Here is a 19,114-nt window from a genome sequence, read left to right as displayed (position 1 = left end):
CCGTGGACCGGACACACCTATGTTGGAGAAACATGCATTTCCTTCTATATTATTTTTTTTTTTAAATTATAACTGTTCCTTTAATGCAAGCAATAATTATTATACTTTAATTGTTGCTCTTTCATATATTGTACATGATAGAAAACCGTTACATACAATTTCTCTTTAAAATGCTCCTAAAGTTGGTCATGGGATAAAAATATGTATCTGTTGAATCATAATAAATAGCATCTCTCATGCCATTACACTTACTAGATCGGTAAAAGTCATACCTGGAGGTTAGGAGGAACTGAAGACATTGAAGGACTATCAGCCAACTCCTCTCCATCTTCTTCATCCTTGTTCTCATTGGGCTCTTTCTTAAGCAGAGTTTCCACCCTGTGGATAATGTCCTTAATCCTGTTGGTAAAGCTCTCTCTTTCAGACTGCATAATAAACTCATTGTTTACCTGGGAATAACAAGGAGATTGAGAAGAAACTATAAGATACATCTATATGCAGCAGAACATTAGGATAATTTTGGTAGGATAACTGAGCAGGTTTTCATCTGTGATCTACCCCAAAGACAATATCAAGGCTGCCATAAATTCTACAAGCACAATTTTACATTGAACACAGCATGTCTGCATTAACTTAGCAAGAAAAATTGCTAATAGGGTGCAAACTCCTATTAATCTTTTGGATCCCCGAGGCAATTGCAACCTTCAACCCAGCACTAAACCTTACCCAATCTCTGGCCCTAACTCTAAACCCAAATCTAACAATAGCTCTTAACCTAATGCTATCCTTAAACCTAACCCTAGCCCCAACCAAAACTCTAACCCTAAACCTAACCCTAGCTCTGAGACAAACTCTATCCTTAAACCTAACACTAGCTCCATCCAAAACTCTAACCCTAAACCTAACGCTAGCTCTAAAACAAAATCTAACCCTAAACTTAACCCTAGCTCTGACCCTAACCCTAACTCTGAGACAATCTCTATCCCTAAATGTAACTGTAGCTCTGACGTAGATATAATGCTACACCTAACCCTGGCTCTGAGACAAACTCTATCCCTAAACCTAACCCAACTCTTAACCTATTGAGTGCTAAGCTGAATTTAATATTTTATTGTTTTTTACTATTTTCAAAAACTTTTTTTTAAACTTTTTTATTTTTCCAGATCCCCAAGACTTATACCATTGGAAAGGTTAGGTGATCTGTAGCTGCTTAGATCCCTGAGATACAGGTTTCTAAGCAGCATGCCCCCTTTCCCTACACTTTGTATTGACAATTTTAAATAAAGTTGTGTGGTGATGTCATCACATCATTGCGCGTGACGTCACCGTATGTAACGGGAAGCCCCGGTGATCACTAAACCTAATCTAGCTCTGAGACAAACTCTATTTCTAAACCTAACTCAATCCCTATACCTAACCCAACTTTGAGACAAATTCTATCTCTAAACCTAACCCAGCTCTGTGACAAACTCTATCCCTAAACCTAACCCAACTCTAAAACAAACTCTATCCCTAAACCTAACCCAACTCTCAGACAAACTATCCCTAAACCTAACCCAGCTCTGAGACAAACTCTATCCCTAAACCTAACCCAGCCCTGAGACAAACTATCCCTAAACCTAACCCAGCTCTGAGCCAAACTCTATCCCTAAACCTAACCCAACTCTGAGACAAACTCTATCCCTAAACCTAACCCAACTCTGAGACAAACTCTATCCCTAAACCTAACCCAGCTCTGAGACAAACTATCCCTAAACCTAACCCAGCTCTGAGACAAACTCTATCTCTAAACCTAACCCAATCCCTATACCTAACCCAGCTCTGAGACAAACTCTATCCCTAAACCTAACCCAGCTCTGTGACAAACTCTATCCCTAAACCTAACCCAACTCTAAAACAAACTCTATCCCTAAACCTAACCCAACTCTGAGACAAACTATCCCTAAACCTAACCCAGCTCTGAGACAAACTCTATCCCTAAACCTAACCCAATCCCTAAAGCTTACCCAACTTTGAGACAAACTCTATCCCTAAACCTAACCCAGCTCTGTGACAAACTATATCCCTAAACCTAACCCAATCCCTAAAGCTTACCCAACTTTAAGACAAACTCTATCCCTAAATCTAACCCAAGCTCTGATCCTAACTGAGATACAGGTTTCTAAGCAGCATGCCCCCTTTCCCTACACTTTGTATTGACAATTTTAAATAAAGTTGTGTGGTGATGTCATCACATCATTGCGCGTGACGTCACCGTATGTAACGGGAAGCCCCGGTGATCACTAAACCTAATCTAGCTCTGAGACAAACTCTATCTCTAAACCTAACTCAATCCCTATACCTAACCCAACTTTGAGACAAATTCTATCTCTAAACCTAACCCAGCTCTGTGATAAACTCTATCCCTAAACCTAACCCAACTCTAAAACAAACTCTATCCCTAAACCTAACCCAACTCTCAGACAAACTATCCCTAAACCTAACCCAGCTCTGAGACAAACTCTATCCCTAAACCTAACCCAACTTTGAGACAAACTCTATCCCTAAACCTAACCCAACTCTGAGACAAAATATCCCTAAACCTAACCCAGCTCTGACACAAAATATATCCCTAAACCTAACCCAGCTCTGAGACAAATTCTATCCCTAAACCTAACCCAACTCTGAGACAAACTATCCCTAAACCTAACCGAGCTCTGAGACAAACTCTATCCCTAAACCTAACCCAACTCTGAGACAAACTCTATCCCTAAACCTAACCCAACTCTGAGACAAACTATCCCTAAACCTAACCCAGCTCTTATACAAACTCTATCCCTAAACCTAACCCAGCTCTGAGACAAACTCTATCCCTAAACCTAACCCAACTCTGAGACAAACTCTATCCCTAAACCTAACCCAGCTCTGAGATAAACTATCCCTAAACCTAACCCAGCTCTGAGACAAACTCTATCCCTAAACCTAACCCAGCCCAGAGACAAACTATCCCTAAACCTAACCCAGCTCTGAGACAAACTCTATCCCTAAACCTAACCCAGCTCTGAGACAAACTCTATCCCTAAACCTAACCCAACTCTGAGACAAACTCTATCCCTAAACCTAACCCAGCTCTGAGACAAACTATCCCTAAACCTAACCCAGCTCTGAGACAAACTCTATCTCTAAACCTAACCCAATCCCTATACCTAACCCAGCTCTGAGACAAACTCTATCCCTAAACCTAACCCAGCTCTGTGACAAACTCTATCCCTAAACCTAACCCAACTCTAAAACAAACTCTATCCCTAAACCTAACCCAACTCTGAGACAAACTATCCCTAAACCTAACCCAGCTCTGAGACAAACTCTATCCCAAAACCTAACCCAATCCCTAAAGCTTACCCAACTTTGAGACAAACTCTATCCCTAAACCTAACCCAGCTCTGTGACAAACTATATCCCTAAACCTAACCCTATCCCTAAAGCTTACCCAACTTTAAGACAAACTCTATCCCTAAATCTAACCCAAGCTCTGATCCTAACTCTAACCCTAGCTCTGACCCTAACTCTAACCCTAAACCTAACCCTAGCATGTACCCTAACTCTAACTTTAAACCTAGTTAGATTAAAACTAAGAGTTTTACATTTTATTTTATGCAAAAAAATGATTCTAGTAATTTAATAATGCTTGTTAATGTTTAATGTCCCTTTAAAGGGATATTAAACAGTAAACACATGCTAGAAATAATGATGTATTCAAAGCATAGATTAGCCTTAGAATAATATGTAGATGCATTTTGACAATAATATTAGCTGTATAAATATTGATAATATAAGTGTAAAGGTTTTGTTTCAGGTTTCAGGTAAAGGTTTTGTTTCAATAAAGTACTTTAATTTAGTTTCTATAAAGTAATGTGCATTGCCATGTGTGAACTAGTTTTCTATTTATCTTTGTTTGTGCAAATAAGACTGTGTAGAAACAATTTAGATGATCCTATGTTCCACACAGCCTTGTTTGAACAGTCTCTTTTATTGCCTGTTTTATATCTATCTCTTATTGTCCTCAACAGGAAAGATAGATAAGGTAAAACCTAAGTTAAACATGGCATTGCCGATTACTTTATGGAAAGTCAGTGGAATACGGCAAACTAACAATCTTCAGACTTAAATTACAGGAAAAGGAGCCAAAATACATAATGAAAGTATATTGTTTTAAGTTTTTTTTTAACTAAACATAATTAAACATTTTATATTACAATCTTGTACTTTGTAAAATCCCATTAAAAGGCCATTATAGTAAAAAAAAATGACATGCTGTGATTCATTAGAGTATGCCATTTTAAGACCAGCAACCCTGCAGTGCTATGTGTTTAATTCCCGCTGCTGACTGGATCAGCGGCGGTTTCTGCTCTGGACCAGCAGTGATCTGCTCTACTATATGTTAAAGTGAATGTAAATTTTGATGCTAAAGTGCCTGGTTTTTAAAACTTTGATTAAAAACAGAGTCACTTTAATTCATCAATATTTTCATTTCACTCCTGTTGTGAAAATAAACTTACTTTTTAATCTTCACAGCAGCTCCAGCTTCCTCCACCTGTTTCAAAGCCTCTTCCTGGGTCTAAAATGAGGTATCTGGCTTCCTCCAATCACAGCAGTGAATCAGACACTGAATCCCCCGGGGGGGAATCTGTGATTGGAGGATGACCTATCAATCATTTCTGACATCAGAAATGGCTTGTGAGACCGGAGGAAGCTGGAGGTGCTGTGAAGTTTAAAAGGCAAGTTTTTTGTCACAACAGGAGTAAAATGTAAATTTTGATGAATTCAAGTGCCCCTGTTTTTAATCAAAGTTTTAAAAACCGGGCACTTAAACATCAAAATTTACATTCACTTTAAAGCCATTTGTGGGGGTTAAACATAGCATTGCAGGGCTGCTAGTCTTAAAATGACATTTTGTAACAAATTACAGCATGTCATTTGTCTACTTAATAGCCTTTTATCCTTCAGTCGTGATTGTGAACCTCAAAAGTCTTGCACCAGCATGTCAGTGCCAGCAGGATCTTGGTACAGTCAGCATCACAACAGCAGCAGGTTCCATGCTGGGCATGCCAACAGTTTGCAAGTTTATGTAAGTCTCACAGACAGTGTAGTAATGAATTGCAAGCTATTGATTTGCTGTGAGACAATATTATTACCATGTACATTGTGATCACATGACCCATACTTACCATTACTGCAGCAATGTCCTCTGGGTTATCTCCATCCAGGTCAAATTTAAATGTTACCATCTTGTTGTTATAAGTTTGCAGCTGGCACTCCACAACTCGATCACTTTTATCTGAAATCTAAAGGAATCAGAGGGAAAGAAGAACATTGTTCATTTTTATATTAGAAGCAAAATGCAGTTTGGCGTTGTGCTATTGGCTGTAATATCAAGTACACTGAGAATTCACTGCACATGATGATTTTGATCTAAGGTTAGGTTTGGAGTTAGGGATGATGGTTACTGTTAACCCCTTAGATAATAGCTGGAATTTACCCTGCACAGGCAAAATCTCTGCAGCCACGTTATTGCCACAATATAACCAATGGGTTGACATTCCTAAAAAGAAAAACCGAAAGGTTCCCAGTGACAATGACCTTTTTAAAGGCCACGACTGCTGCAATATTGGAGCCTTGAAATGTCACTGTTCCAAAGAGCGACTATTTCAGTTTTTGACATAATATTAATATCAACCTGAAAACAGCATCATTTAGAATGTCACCTGCTGACATAGACAGGGTTATGGTAAAGCGTGGGATTAAATGCATCAATGTAAAGTTATATCCATAATAATAATAAAACCAGCTGTTACACAAGACTGCATGAAATAGTGCAGCTATAAGATACTGATTACAAACATGTCACTGCTGTTTAAATACTTTGGCCCTAAAGTAAACTAGCGCGCTTAATATGTCACTGCATTCAGTACAGTGTGGTCCATGGAGGGAACAACCCCATAAACATGTCAGCACCATAAGTACACTTAATTCATAATTTAAGACCTTTCCCTTTTGTACCGCGTCTATTTTAGCAGAGAACACTTGATATGTTTCCAGGTAAATATGACTGTAAGCCAGCTAACAGTGTTTCTGTGAATTACTGAGGCTTTTGATCGCAGTTTCACAGTAATTCTGTGGAGCTTTGTTCTCAGCAATGAAAAATAGTGTCTCAGAAGTGGGAATGCACTTACGTTGATAATACGAAGTCTGGATCTTGCTTTACGCCGGAGGAGTTTGGCAGCTGTTCTCTTAACAGGTGACTTAACACTTCGCTCTCCAGCTGAAAGACCATCATAGCCATCACTTTGACCCGATGCCACATCCGAGGCATAGCTGGGGTGTCAAAGAAATATGAATACTATTTATGTCATTCAATCACAGAACCTGACTTGAAATGCAAAAGCTGATTAATAAAGCATTAGAAAAAAAAAACCTAGCTCTCTATTTCACTGATTAAAGGGGCGTTAAGACCAAAATTATTCTTTCATGATTCAGATAAAGAATACAATTAAAAAAATCCAATTTACTTCTATTATCAAATGTGCTTAGTTTTCTTGTTATTCCTTGTTGAAGAGATATCTAGATAGTTAGGGTGCACTTCATGACAGGAAATAGTGCTCTTGCTAATGTATAACATTGTTACAAAACTGCTGCCATAAAGTACTGCAGACACGAGCAAACTCTCAAACTTACCTTCCTGCTCTTCATTAAAAGATAATAAGAACATTTGATAATAGAAGTAAATTGGAAAGTTGTTAAAAGTGTATGTTCTGATCTGAATCATGAAATAGTTTTTGGGGGGTTTATGTTCCTTTAAACTATAAATTCTTTATATAACAAGACAAACAAGAAATTGTAATATTAAATTAGTTACAAAGCAAAGCTGGTTTATACAGAACTGCTCACATCCTTGCATCACTAAAGAAAATAATGTGTCCCAGCTTTTTTTAATTTTATTTACAGACTAAATCAAATGCACATAGGCGAGTTCAAAAGTTTGACACTGTGCTAGTGACAAACTATATTCAGATACAGCACGTGTGATGCATTATATGCTGCAATTACTGCATGGTAGTAAAACATATGCTGTAGCGCTTATTCATGTGTGTGTGTGAGTGTAAATCACGTGCTTATTCATGTGTGTGTGAGTGTAAATCACGTGCTTATTCATGTGTGTGTGTGAGTGTAAATCACGTGCTTATTCATGTGTGTGTGTGAGTGTAAATCACGTGCTTATTCATGTGTGTGTGAGTGTAAATCACGTGCTTATTCATGTGTGTGTGTGAGTGTAAATCACATGCTTATTCATGTGTGTGTGAGTGTAAATCACGTGCTTATTCATGTGTGTGTGAGTGTAAATCACGTGCTTATTCATGTGTGTGTGTGAGTGTAAATCACGTGCTTATTCATGTGTGTGTGTGAGTGTAAATCACGTGCTTATTCATGTGTGTGTGAGTGTAAATCACGTGCTTATTCATGTGTGTGAGTGTAAATCACGTGCTTATTCATGTGTGTGTGAGTGTAAATCACGTGCTTATTCATGTGTGTGTGTGAGTGTAAATCACGTGCTTATTCATGTGTGTGTGTGAGTGTAAATCACGTGCTTATTCATGTGTGTGTGTGAGTGTAAATCACGTGCTTATTCATGTGTGTGTGTATGTAAATCACGTGCTTATTCATGTGTGTGTGAGTGTAAATCACGTGCTTATTCATGTGTGTGTGTGAGTGTAAATCACGTGCTTATTCATGTGTGAGTGTGAGTGTAAATCACGTGCTTATTCATGTGTGTGTGTGAGTGTAAATCACGTGCTTATTCATGTGTGTGTGAGTGTAAATCACGTGCTTATTCATGTGTGTGTGTGTAAGTGTAAATCACGTGCTTATTCATGTGTGTGTGTAAGTGTAAATCACGTGCTTATTCATGTGTGTGTGTGAGTGTAAATCACATGCTTATTCATGTGTGTGTGAGTGTAAATCACGTGCTTATTCATGTGTGTGTGAGTGTAAATCACGTGCTTATTCATGTGTGTGTGTGAGTGTAAATCACGTGCTTATTCATGTGTGTGTGTGAGTGTAAATCACGTGCTTATTCATGTGTGTGTGTGTGTAAATCACGTGCTTATTCATGTGTGTGTGTGTGTGTAAATCACGTGCTTATTCATGTGTGTGTGTGAGTGTAAATCACATGCTTATTCATGTGTGTGTGAGTGTAAATCACGTGCTTATTCATGTGTGTGTGTGAGTGTAAATCACATGCTTATTCATGTGTGTGTGAGTGTAAATCACGTGCTTATTCATGTGTGTGTGTGAGTGTAAATCACATGCTTATTCATGTGTGTGTGAGTGTAAATCACATGCTTATTCATGTGTGTGTGAGTGTAAATCACGTGCTTATTCATGTGTGTGTGTGAGTGTAAATCACGTGCTTATTCATGTGTGTGTGTGAGTGTAAATCACATGCTTATTCATGTGTGTGTGAGTGTAAATCATGTGCTTATTCATGTGTGTGCGTGAGTGTAAGTCACGTGCTTATTCATGTGTGTGTGAGTGTAAATCACGTGCTTATTCATGTGTGTGTGAGTGTAAATCACGTGCTTATTCGTGTGTGTGTGAGTGTAAATCACGTGCTTATTCATGTGTGTGTGTGAGTGTAAATCACATGCTTATTCGTGTGTGTGTGTGTGTGTAAATCACGTGCTTATTCATGTGTGTGTGTGAGTGTAAATCACGTGCTTATTCGTGTGTGTGTGAGTGTAAATCACGTGCTTATTCATGTGTGTGTGAGTGTAAATCACGTGCTTATTCGTGTGTGTGTGAGTGTAAATCACGTGCTTATTCATGTGTGTGTGAGTGTAAATCACGTGCTTATTCATGTGTGTGTGTGAGTGTAAATCACGTGCTTATTCATGTGTGTGTGAGTGTAAATCACGTGCTTATTCATGTGTGTGTGTGAGTGTAAATCACGTGCTTATTCATGTGTGTGTGAGTGTAAATCACGTGCTTATTCATCTGTGTGTGTGAGTGTAAATCACATGCTTATTCATGTGTGTGTGAGTGTAAATCACGTGCTTATTCATGTGTGTGTGTGAGTGTAAATCACATGCTTATTCATGTGTGTGTGAGTGTAAATCACGTGCTTATTCATGTGTGTGTGTAAGTGTAAATCACGTGCTTATTCATGTGTGTGTGTGAGTGTAAATCACATGCTTATTCATGTGTGTGTGTAAGTGTAAATCACGTGCTTATTCATGTGTGTGTGTGAGTGTAAATCACGTGCTTATTCATGTGTGTGTGTGAGTGTAAATCACATGCTTATTCATGTGTGTGTGAGTGTAAATCACGTGCTTATTCATGTGTGTGTGAGTGTAAATCACGTGCTTATTCATGTGTGTGTGTGAGTGTAAATCACGTGCTTATTCATGTGTGTGTGTGAGTGTAAATCACATGCTTATTCATGTGTGTGTGAGTGTAAATCACGTGCTTATTCATGTGTGTGTGTGAGTGTAAATCACGTGCTTATTCATGTGTGTGTGAGTGTAAATCACGTGCTTATTCATGGGTGAGTGTAAATCACATGCTTATTCATGTGTGTGTGAGTGTAAATCACGTGCTTATTCGTGTGTGTGTGAGTGTAAATCACGTGCTTATTCATGTGTGTGTGTGAGTGTAAATCACATGCTTATTCATGTGTGTGTGAGTGTAAATCACGTGCTTATTCATGTGTGTGTGTGAGTGTAAATCACGTGCTTATTCATGTGTGTGTGTGAGTGTAAATCACGTGCTTATTCATGTGTGTGTGTGTGAGTGTAAATCACGTGCTTATTCATGTGTGTGTGTGAGTGTAAATCACGTGCTTATTCATGTGTGTGTGAGTGTAAATCACGTGCTTATTCATGTGTGTGTGTGTGTAAATCACGTGCTTATTCATGTGTGTGTGAGTGTAAATCACATGCTTATTCATGTGTGTGTGAGTGTAAATCACATGCTTATTCATGTGTGTGTGTATGTAAATCACATGCTTATTCATGTGTGTGTGTGTGTAAATCACGTGCTTATTCATGTGTGTGTGTGTGTAAATCACGTGCTTATTCATGTGTGTGTGAGTGTAAATCACATGCTTATTCATGTGTGTGTGAGTGTAAATCACGTGCTTATTCATGTGTGTGTGAGTGTAAATCACATGCTTATTCATGTGTGTGTGTGAGTGTAAATCACGTGCTTATTCATGTGTGAGTGTGAGTGTAAATCATGTGCTTATTCATGTGTGTGTGTGAGTGTAAATCACATGCTTATTCATGTGTGTGTGAGTGTAAATCACGTGCTTATTCATGTGTGTGTGTGAGTGTAAATCACGTGCTTATTCATGTGTGTGTGAGTGTAAATCACATGCTTATTCATGTGTGTGAGTGTAAATCACGTGCTTATTCATGTGTGTGTGTGAGTGTAAATCACGTGCTATTCATGTGTGTGTGAGTGTAAATCACGTGCTTATTCATGTGTGTGTGTGAGTGTAAATTACGTCCTTATTCATGTGTGAGTGTGAGTGTAAATCACGTGCTTATTCATGTGTGTGTGTGAGTGTAAATCATGTGCTTATTCATGTGTGTGTGAGTGTAAATCACGTGCTTATTCATGTGTGAGTGTAAATCACGTGCTTATTCATGTGTGTGTAAGTGTAAATCACGTGCTTATTCATGTGTGAGTGTAAATCACGTGCTTATTCATGTGTGTGTGAGTGTAAATCACGTGCTTATTCATGTGTGTGTGAGTGTAAATCACGTGCTTATTCATGTGTGTGTGTGAGTGTAAATCACGTGCTTATTCATGTGTGTGTGAGTGTAAATCACGTGCTTATTCATGTGTGTGTGAGTGTAAATCACGTGCTTATTCATGTGTGTGTGAGTGTAAATCACGTGCTTATTCATGTGTGTGTGTGAGTGTAAATCACGTGCTTATTCGTGTGTGTGTGTGTAAATCACGTGCTTATTCGTGTGTGTGTGTGTGTAAATCACGTGCTTATTCATGTGTGTGTGTGTAAATCACGTGCTTATTCATGTGTGTGTGAGTGTAAATCACGTGCTTATTCATGTGTGTGTGAGTGTAAATCACGTGCTTATTCATGTGTGTGTAAGTGTAAATCACGTGCTTATTCATGTGTGAGTGTAAATCACATGCTTATTCATGTGTGTGTGAGTGTAAATCACGTGCTTATTCATGTGTGTGTGTGAGTGTAAATCACGTGCTTATTCATGTGTGTGTGAGTGTAAATCACGTGCTTATTCATGTGTGTGTGAGTGTAAATCACGTGCTTATTCATGTGTGTGTGAGTGTAAATCACGTGCTTATTCATGTGTGTGTGTGAGTGTAAATCACATGCTTATTCGTGTGTGTGTGTGTGTGTAAATCACGTGCTTATTCATGTGTGTGTGTGTGTAAATCACGTGCTTATTCATGTGTGTGTGAGTGTAAATCACGTGCTTATTCATGTGTGTGTGTGAGTGTAAATCACGTGCTTATTCATGTGTGTGTGTGTGTAAATCACGTGCTTATTCATGTGTGTGTGTATGTAAATCACGTGCTTATTCATGTGTGTGTGTGAGTGTAAATCACATGCTTATTCATGTGTGTGTGTGAGTGTAAATCACGTGCTTATTCATGTGTGTGTGAGTGTAAATCACGTGCTTATTCATGTGTGTGAGTGTAAATCACGTGCTTATTCATGTGTGTGTGAGTGTAAATCACGTGCTTATTCATGTGTGTGTGTGAGTGTAAATCACGTGCTTATTCATGTGTGTGTGTGTGTAAATCACGTGCTTATTCATGTGTGTGTGTATGTAAATCACGTGCTTATTCATGTGTGTGTGTGAGTGTAAATCACATGCTTATTCATGTGTGTGTGTGAGTGTAAATCACGTGCTTATTCATGTGTGTGTGAGTGTAAATCACGTGCTTATTCATGTGTGTGAGTGTAAATCACGTGCTTATTCATGTGTGTGTGAGTGTAAATCACGTGCTTATTCATGTGTGTGTGTGAGTGTAAATCACGTGCTTATTCATGTGTGTGTGTGAGTGTAAATCACGTGCTTATTCATGTGTGTGTGTGAGTGTAAATCACGTGCTTATTCATGTGTGTGTGTGAGTGTAAATCACGTGCTTATTCATGTGTGTGTGTGAGTGTAAATCACATGCTTATTCATGTGTGTGTGTGAGTGTAAATCACGTGCTTATTCATGTGTGTGTGAGTGTAAATCACGTGCTTATTCATGTGTGTGTGTGAGTGTAAATCACGTGCTTATTCATGTGTGTGTGTGAGTGTAAATCACATGCTTATTCATGTGTGTGTGTGAGTGTAAATCACGTGCTTATTCATGTGTATGTGAGTGTAAATCACGTGCTTATTCATGTGTGTGTGAGTGTAAATCACATGCTTATTCATGTGTGTGTGAGTGTAAATCACATGCTTATTCATGTGTGTGTGAGTGTAAATCACGTGCTTATTCATGTGTGTGTGTGAGTGTAAATCACATGCTTATTCATGTGTGTGTGAGTGTAAATCACGTGCTTATTCATGTGTGTGTGTGAGTGTAAATCACGTGCTTATTCATGTGTGTGTGTGAGTGTAAATCACGTGCTTATTCATGTGTGTGTGAGTGTAAATCACGTGCTTATTCATGTGTGTGTGTAAGTGTAAATCACGTGCTTATTCATGTGTGTGTGTATGTAAATCACGTGCTTATTCATGTGTGTGTGTGTGTAAATCACGTGCTTATTCATGTGTGTGTGAGTGTAAATCATGTGCTTATTCATGTGTGTGTGAGTGTAAATCACGTGCTTATTCATGTGTGTGTGAGTGTAAATCACGTGCTTATTCATGTGTGTGTGAGTGTAAATCACGTGCTTATTCATGTGTGTGTGAGTGTAAATCACATGCTTATTCATGTGTGTGTGAGTGTAAATCACGTGCTTATTCATGTGTGTGAGTGTAAATCACGTGCTTATTCATGTGTGTGTGAGTGTAAATCACGTGCTTATTCATGTGTGTTTGAGTGTAAATATGGGTAATCGTGGCCAGTAAAGATAATATAACGACAGGTGATATAATACATAGCCTTAACAATTTTCTTTTGCTGTTGGTCAGTAACAAAGACGTTTATTACTTTGAATAAAAAGCTATTGACAAGCTTTTCAACAAAAATAGAGTTTACCTCAGACATGGTACCAATGCATTATGGAATAAAGCAGTGGGGGAGTATTGTATTGGCAATGCATGATGGTTTAAAGCTCTGTTGCTGATGCATTGGGGAGTTGCTTTGCTCACCTGTCCACAGGTGAGATGACATCACTGGGTAACCCAGAAGATGGCAGCTGCTCTGGATTCACAGTCACAGCAATACTCTGAATAAACAAACAAAAAAATAACATGAATATAACTAGTATCTAGATATCCTGTTACATCCACCAACCACAGAATAATCCTGATAAAATGTCATGTTGGTAATATAACATCTATCTCTAATTGTAATAAATACTGACAACCTAAGCACTGTTTTCCTCTTTGTTAGATAAAGGGATAAAATACAAATCTAGAGAGTATTCCCTTTTGTCTACTTACCCCAGGAAAGCAGATTTCTGGCTGGGTGCTGGGGGGGCTGTTGGGATCCTCAAATGAGACATCATTTGAGGGTCTTTGAGATCCATCCATAGATTCCATAAATCCAGAGGAGCTGAGGTATCCATCTGTCTCACAGTCAGCTGGAGGGAAACATTTAACCAGTTACAAAGCATCCACAAGCTGTTTATTGAGCTTATAATTCTCAGTTCTAACACTGTGGTGGAATTGAGAAACACTGTCATAAGCAATGGGAACAATATTTATGCTTCAATTACCATAGTGATCTATAAGATACAACAATAAGAAAAATGGAACTCAACAAGCTAATGTGTTTCTTGCTGGTTATAGAATAATAAATATCTGGTCCTTTACAAATATGGGTCAAGGACAACCTTAGGTTAAAGGGACAGTCTACCATCGAATTGTTATTGTTTTAAAAGATAGATAATCCCTTTATTGCCCATTCCCCAGTTTTGCATAACCAACACAGTTATATTAATATACTTTTTACCTCTGTGATTACCTTGCATCTAGGAACCTTCTTCCAGCCCCCTGATCACATGACTGGGACTGTTTATTATCTATTGTCTTAAATTTAGCATTGTATTGTGCTAGATCTTAAATAACTTTCTGTGCCTGAACACAGTGTTATCTATATGGCCCACGTGTACTTTGTGTCTCTTTGTGTTGAAAAGAGATTTAAAAAGCCTGTGATAAGAGGCAGCCCTCAAAGGCTTAGAAATTAGCCTATGTTTAGTTTAAACTAAGAATACCAAGAGAAAAAAGCAAATTTGATGATAAAAGTAAATTGGAAAGTTGATTAAAATTAAAAGTCCTATCTGAATAATGAAAGTTTAATTAATACTAGACTGTCCCTTTAAGTTGAAGAAGGTATTAATGCTTTCAACTACACCTCATGTACAGATCAGCTCTTACTATGCTGCTCGGTTCCCCCCCAAGTGTAGCACTTCACATTTCCTCCAACTGGATTATTCTACTATGTCCATCAATATTAACATTTAAATAATCTAGAAAAAAAAATCACTGTCAAGAAACGTATACTTATCTTATAATCTAACTAAGGATATATATATTTATCCCCCCCCCACATGTTAGTGCTTACATGTGGCAGATGAGTAGCATGTGTGCCTGAAGTTGAAGGGGTGATGCTGATCAGCCTCTGGTTCCTCTGGCTCAGGGAGGAAAGCCCCAATGGATACAGAATCAGCAGAGTCAGAGTTTGCAGGGAAGGAGGAGGCTGTGGCAGCTGTATCCGAGGTAGAGGTCAAAGAGGTGCTCTGAGCATCTCTGAGCTGCTCAAGAAGTTTAAGGATGTTCTGTTGTTTCTCTTCCTCTTTTTTATTCAGCTCTTCCTGGGCTCTTCTCACTTTCTCTCGCTTCCTTTTTATGGACATTACACGATCACGAATGGCCTTAGCAACCAGCTTATAGTCAGCTTCACACACAAAGTTCAACACCACCTAAACATTCCACAAAACAAGTCTGTTATATATAAGGTATGAGTTCTAATACTAACTTCCTTAAATGCCAGGTAGACACAAATACCTAATACAAAGGAGCCATTGTAGGGATCCATTATATATTTAGAAGAAAAAAATAATACAGGAGATATAGGTAAACACATTAGAGGTCCATGTTCTTAAAAATAAAATCAGGCTGTGATTTTCCACCCCTGAGTTATGCTTGTCTGATCACATGAACTGAACAAATTAATGACATTTCAGTGTTATGCCCATAAGATAAGGTTCCACTTAAAGTGACATTAAAGTGATGGTAAAGTCATCTGTTGTGCAGTACATAATCCTTTTTCTTTTACCTTAACTAGCACATCGATGTGCTTATATAAATAAAAAACAATTTATTCACTCTGTAATGATGATTTTATTTCCCCTCCGTAGAGTTTTTTAAACAGCCTCTCTATAATTTTTTCACCGGTGCAGCTTTGATTGACAACGCTTTTAGCCAATCATCAGCTCACCATGCGCCCTATGTAAAATATGAACCGCACGCTCCCGGCATCTACACTAACTCTTTGCTACTTACTGCGCATGCGCACTTCTTACGCTAACTGCGCATTGCTATCTGAGAATACTCAGCTCCTGGTTTTAGCCGATGTAAGTAAACAGTAAATCATTCCTTTCGTAATGATTCACTGTTTGCTTTCATTTCTCTCATCAGCCAGATATTTTTCGATGTCTATATGTTTCAATGTTTGCTTTAATTTCTACCATCAATAATTTCTCTCTTCATATATAAAATAATTGTAAGTATTTTTTGGGCAAAAAATACTTACAATTATTTTATATATGAAGAGAGAAATTATTGATGGTAGAAATTAAAGCAAACATTGAAACATATAGACATCGAAAAATATCTGGCTGATGAGAGAAATGAAAGCAAACAGTGAATCATTACGAAAGGAATGATTTACTGTTTACTTACATCGGCTAAAACCAGGAGCTGAGTATTCTCAGATAGCAATGCGCAGTTAGCGTAAGAAGTGCGCATGCGCAGTAAGTAGCAAAGAGTTAGTGTAGATGCCGGGAGCGTGCGGTTCATATTTTACATAGGGCGCATGGTGAGCTGATGATTGGCTAAAAGCGTTGTCAATCAAAGCTGCACCGGTGAAAAAATTATAGAGAGGCTGTTTAAAAAAATCTACGGAGGGGAAATAAAATCATCATTACAGAGTGAATAAATTGTTTTTTATTTATATAAGCACATCGATGTGCTAGTTAAGGTAAAAGAAAAAGGATAATGTACTGCACAACAGATGACTTTACCATCACTTTAAAGGCAATTTTATTATATGCACTGTTAAAGGGGCATGAAACCTAAAAAAATTATTTCATGATTCAGATAGAGAATACGATTTTAAACAACTTTGTGATGAAAACATCAATGTACATAGGTGTGCCAATAACATGTGGCATATATGTGCAGCCACCAATCAGCAGTTCCCGAGCCTACCTAGGTATGTTTTTGAACAAAGGATAGCAAGAGAACAAAACAAATTAGATAAAGTAAGTCAACTGGAAAGTTGTTTAAAATTGTGTTCTCCCTCTGAATCATTAAAGGGACAGTCAACACCAAAATTGATATTGTTTAAAAAGATAGATAATACCTTTACTACCCATTCCCCAGCTTTGCACAACCAACATTGTTATACAGGTATTAATATACTTTATAACATTTAAACCTCTAAATTTCTGCCTGTTTCTAAGCCACTAGAGACAGCCTCTCATCATATGCTTTTTTATTTTATTTTTACAACAGGAGATTGCTAGTTCATGTGGAACATATAGATAACAGTGTGCTCATGCCTGTGGAGTTATTTAAGAGTCAGCACAACACAGCACTAATTGGCTAAAATGCAAGTCAATAGACAATAAATAAATAAAAAGTAATGTGATAAGGGGGCTGTCAAAAGATGTTTAGATACAAGGTAATCACAGCAGTTAAAAGTATATTAATATAACCATGTTGGGTGTGCAAAACTGGGGAATGGTTAATAAAGGGATTATCTGTCCTTTAAAACAATAAAAATTCTGGTATAGACTGTCCCTTTAAATGAAAAAAAATTGTTTCATGTTCTTTTAATATGAACAATCTGGGTTCTCCAACACATGATTCTTTAAAAACTTAAAAAACATTTATTGGTTATGCAGAGTATGGTATTTTAGAGCACTCCTTAAGAGTCAGATGTAAATGAGATCCTGCACTGATTTAAGTAAACACAGTTGACAGAATCACATTAATTAAACAGGAAAAATGAATGAAAAATGAACCTGAATCTATAGTTCAATGTGCCTTTAAGACTTGTAAGATTTCAATGCTTTAATATTTGTAATCATAGCTTGTGTGGAACTTGATAGATAACATTAAATCAATAACTATTCTTCTCAACAATGAGGAACTGCTAGACTCATATCACATCAATAGGATGCTGGAAGCGAAGTGTTAATACAAAACCAATCCATTGTAGATAACATAAAGCAGCCTTGAAATCAGCAAAATCCCAGGTGTACTCTTCTTTAAAATGTTACTGACTGACTTTATGCAAGTGAATGTTAATAGAATTCATTGTTTTGCTGGTACAAAATTAGGAAAAATCTAAATTTTTCAAGGAAGCTTTGAATGAAACTGTATCAAAAAGAGTAATCCATATGTGTTCAAAATCTGACCAGACCAAAAGGACCACATATCATTATTTTTTATTGTGTATATATGTTAGCAACTGTTCCCATGATAGCTTAGTTCAGACATTTCCATGAAAGAGTAATATGTATGGGCAGTAGTTTGGTCAATGTCTATCAGTCAGTTACACTTACCATCTCCTGAGCTACCTCTTCCGCAATGTCCTTGCACAACTCAAAGAGAAACTCAATGGCATTATTATCTTTATATTTTCCATGAAGTTTCTTTGTATCGTCCATCCTCAGCCACAGTTTTAAGGCTGGTTTGATTCCATCGTCTTCTTCAGCCAGTTCAACATGGACTCCGGTGTCCTCTTGAAAGAAGGAATGTTCCAGGAGGTCCTGGATAGTGTACCTATAGGTTTCATTAATGTTATGTCAGCTCTTATTACTGGTAAAGGGACACAAAATCGATATTACACTTTAATTACTCTGATAGAACATACAATTTAGGAGACTTTTCAATTTACTTCTATTATCAAATATACTTTGTTCACTTGGTATCATTTGTTAAAAAGCATACCTACGTTGGCTTAGGAAGCTGCAATGCACTACTGGGAGCTAGCTGGTGTTGCCTTTTGTCATTAGTTATCAGATGTATTTAGCTAGGTCCTAGAAGTGCATTGCAACTCTGGAACTGAATATAAAGGGACAGTAAAGTCAAAATTAACCCAGATCATGCATTTTTAAACTCCTTTCCAACGTAAAGAGTAATCCTAGGTGAGCTCAGGAGCGTGCACGTTTCTTTTGCTATCTGGAAGCAGTGGTTTCTGTAATATTTATAAAAAATGTTAATACACAGTTGCAAACACTGCTGCCATAGACTACTAAAGACATTTGCACAACCCTTTCAGTCCTTTCAGCCTATCAAGATTTACTCTTCAACAAAGGATACCAAGAGAACAAATTGTATAATAGAAGTAAATTTGAAAGTTGTTGAAAATTGCATGTTCTATTTCAATAATGAAGACTTAATTCTAACTTTACTGTCCCTTTTAAAATTAACATCCTTTTTACTGCAATTGTTTTCAATAGCCAAACACTTATGCAAAGATATGTAGCCTTGGGAAGTCAGCAGCGTTCATTTCAATTTCTGAGAATTAGAAAATGCACAATTTTCAGAGCTAAATTACATGAAAAGGGGTAAAAATAAATATAGTATATTGCAAAGTTATTTTACTACGCATAACTAAATATTTTCTATAACAATCTATTTTACTGGCTCTTTAACAATATATGCTTAGTGCCTTTCAGGGGTTAGTTA

General features: G+C 37.5%; 1 protein-coding gene across 1 annotated transcript in view; it reads right to left on the bottom strand.

Moving 5' to 3' along the window:
- Nucleotides 1-19,114, bottom strand: part of WNK4 (WNK lysine deficient protein kinase 4) — a 247,970-nt gene that overhangs the window by 49,336 nt on the left and 179,520 nt on the right. Inside the window, exons 6-12 of the mRNA XM_053699477.1 lie at nt 17,986-18,205; nt 14,757-15,114; nt 13,634-13,773; nt 13,340-13,416; nt 6,213-6,354; nt 5,208-5,324; nt 273-449 (exon numbers count right to left, since the gene is read on the bottom strand). Of these exons, the coding sequence (XP_053555452.1) occupies nt 273-449; nt 5,208-5,324; nt 6,213-6,354; nt 13,340-13,416; nt 13,634-13,773; nt 14,757-15,114; nt 17,986-18,205 (1,231 nt within the window). The remainder of the gene's footprint in view (nt 1-272; nt 450-5,207; nt 5,325-6,212; nt 6,355-13,339; nt 13,417-13,633; nt 13,774-14,756; nt 15,115-17,985; nt 18,206-19,114) is intronic.

The sequence above is a fragment of the Bombina bombina genome, chromosome 1, assembly GCF_027579735.1.
Source record: "Bombina bombina isolate aBomBom1 chromosome 1, aBomBom1.pri, whole genome shotgun sequence".
Taxonomy (NCBI): domain Eukaryota; kingdom Metazoa; phylum Chordata; class Amphibia; order Anura; family Bombinatoridae; genus Bombina; species Bombina bombina.
This window is presented reverse-complemented; position numbering and strand designations above follow the sequence as displayed.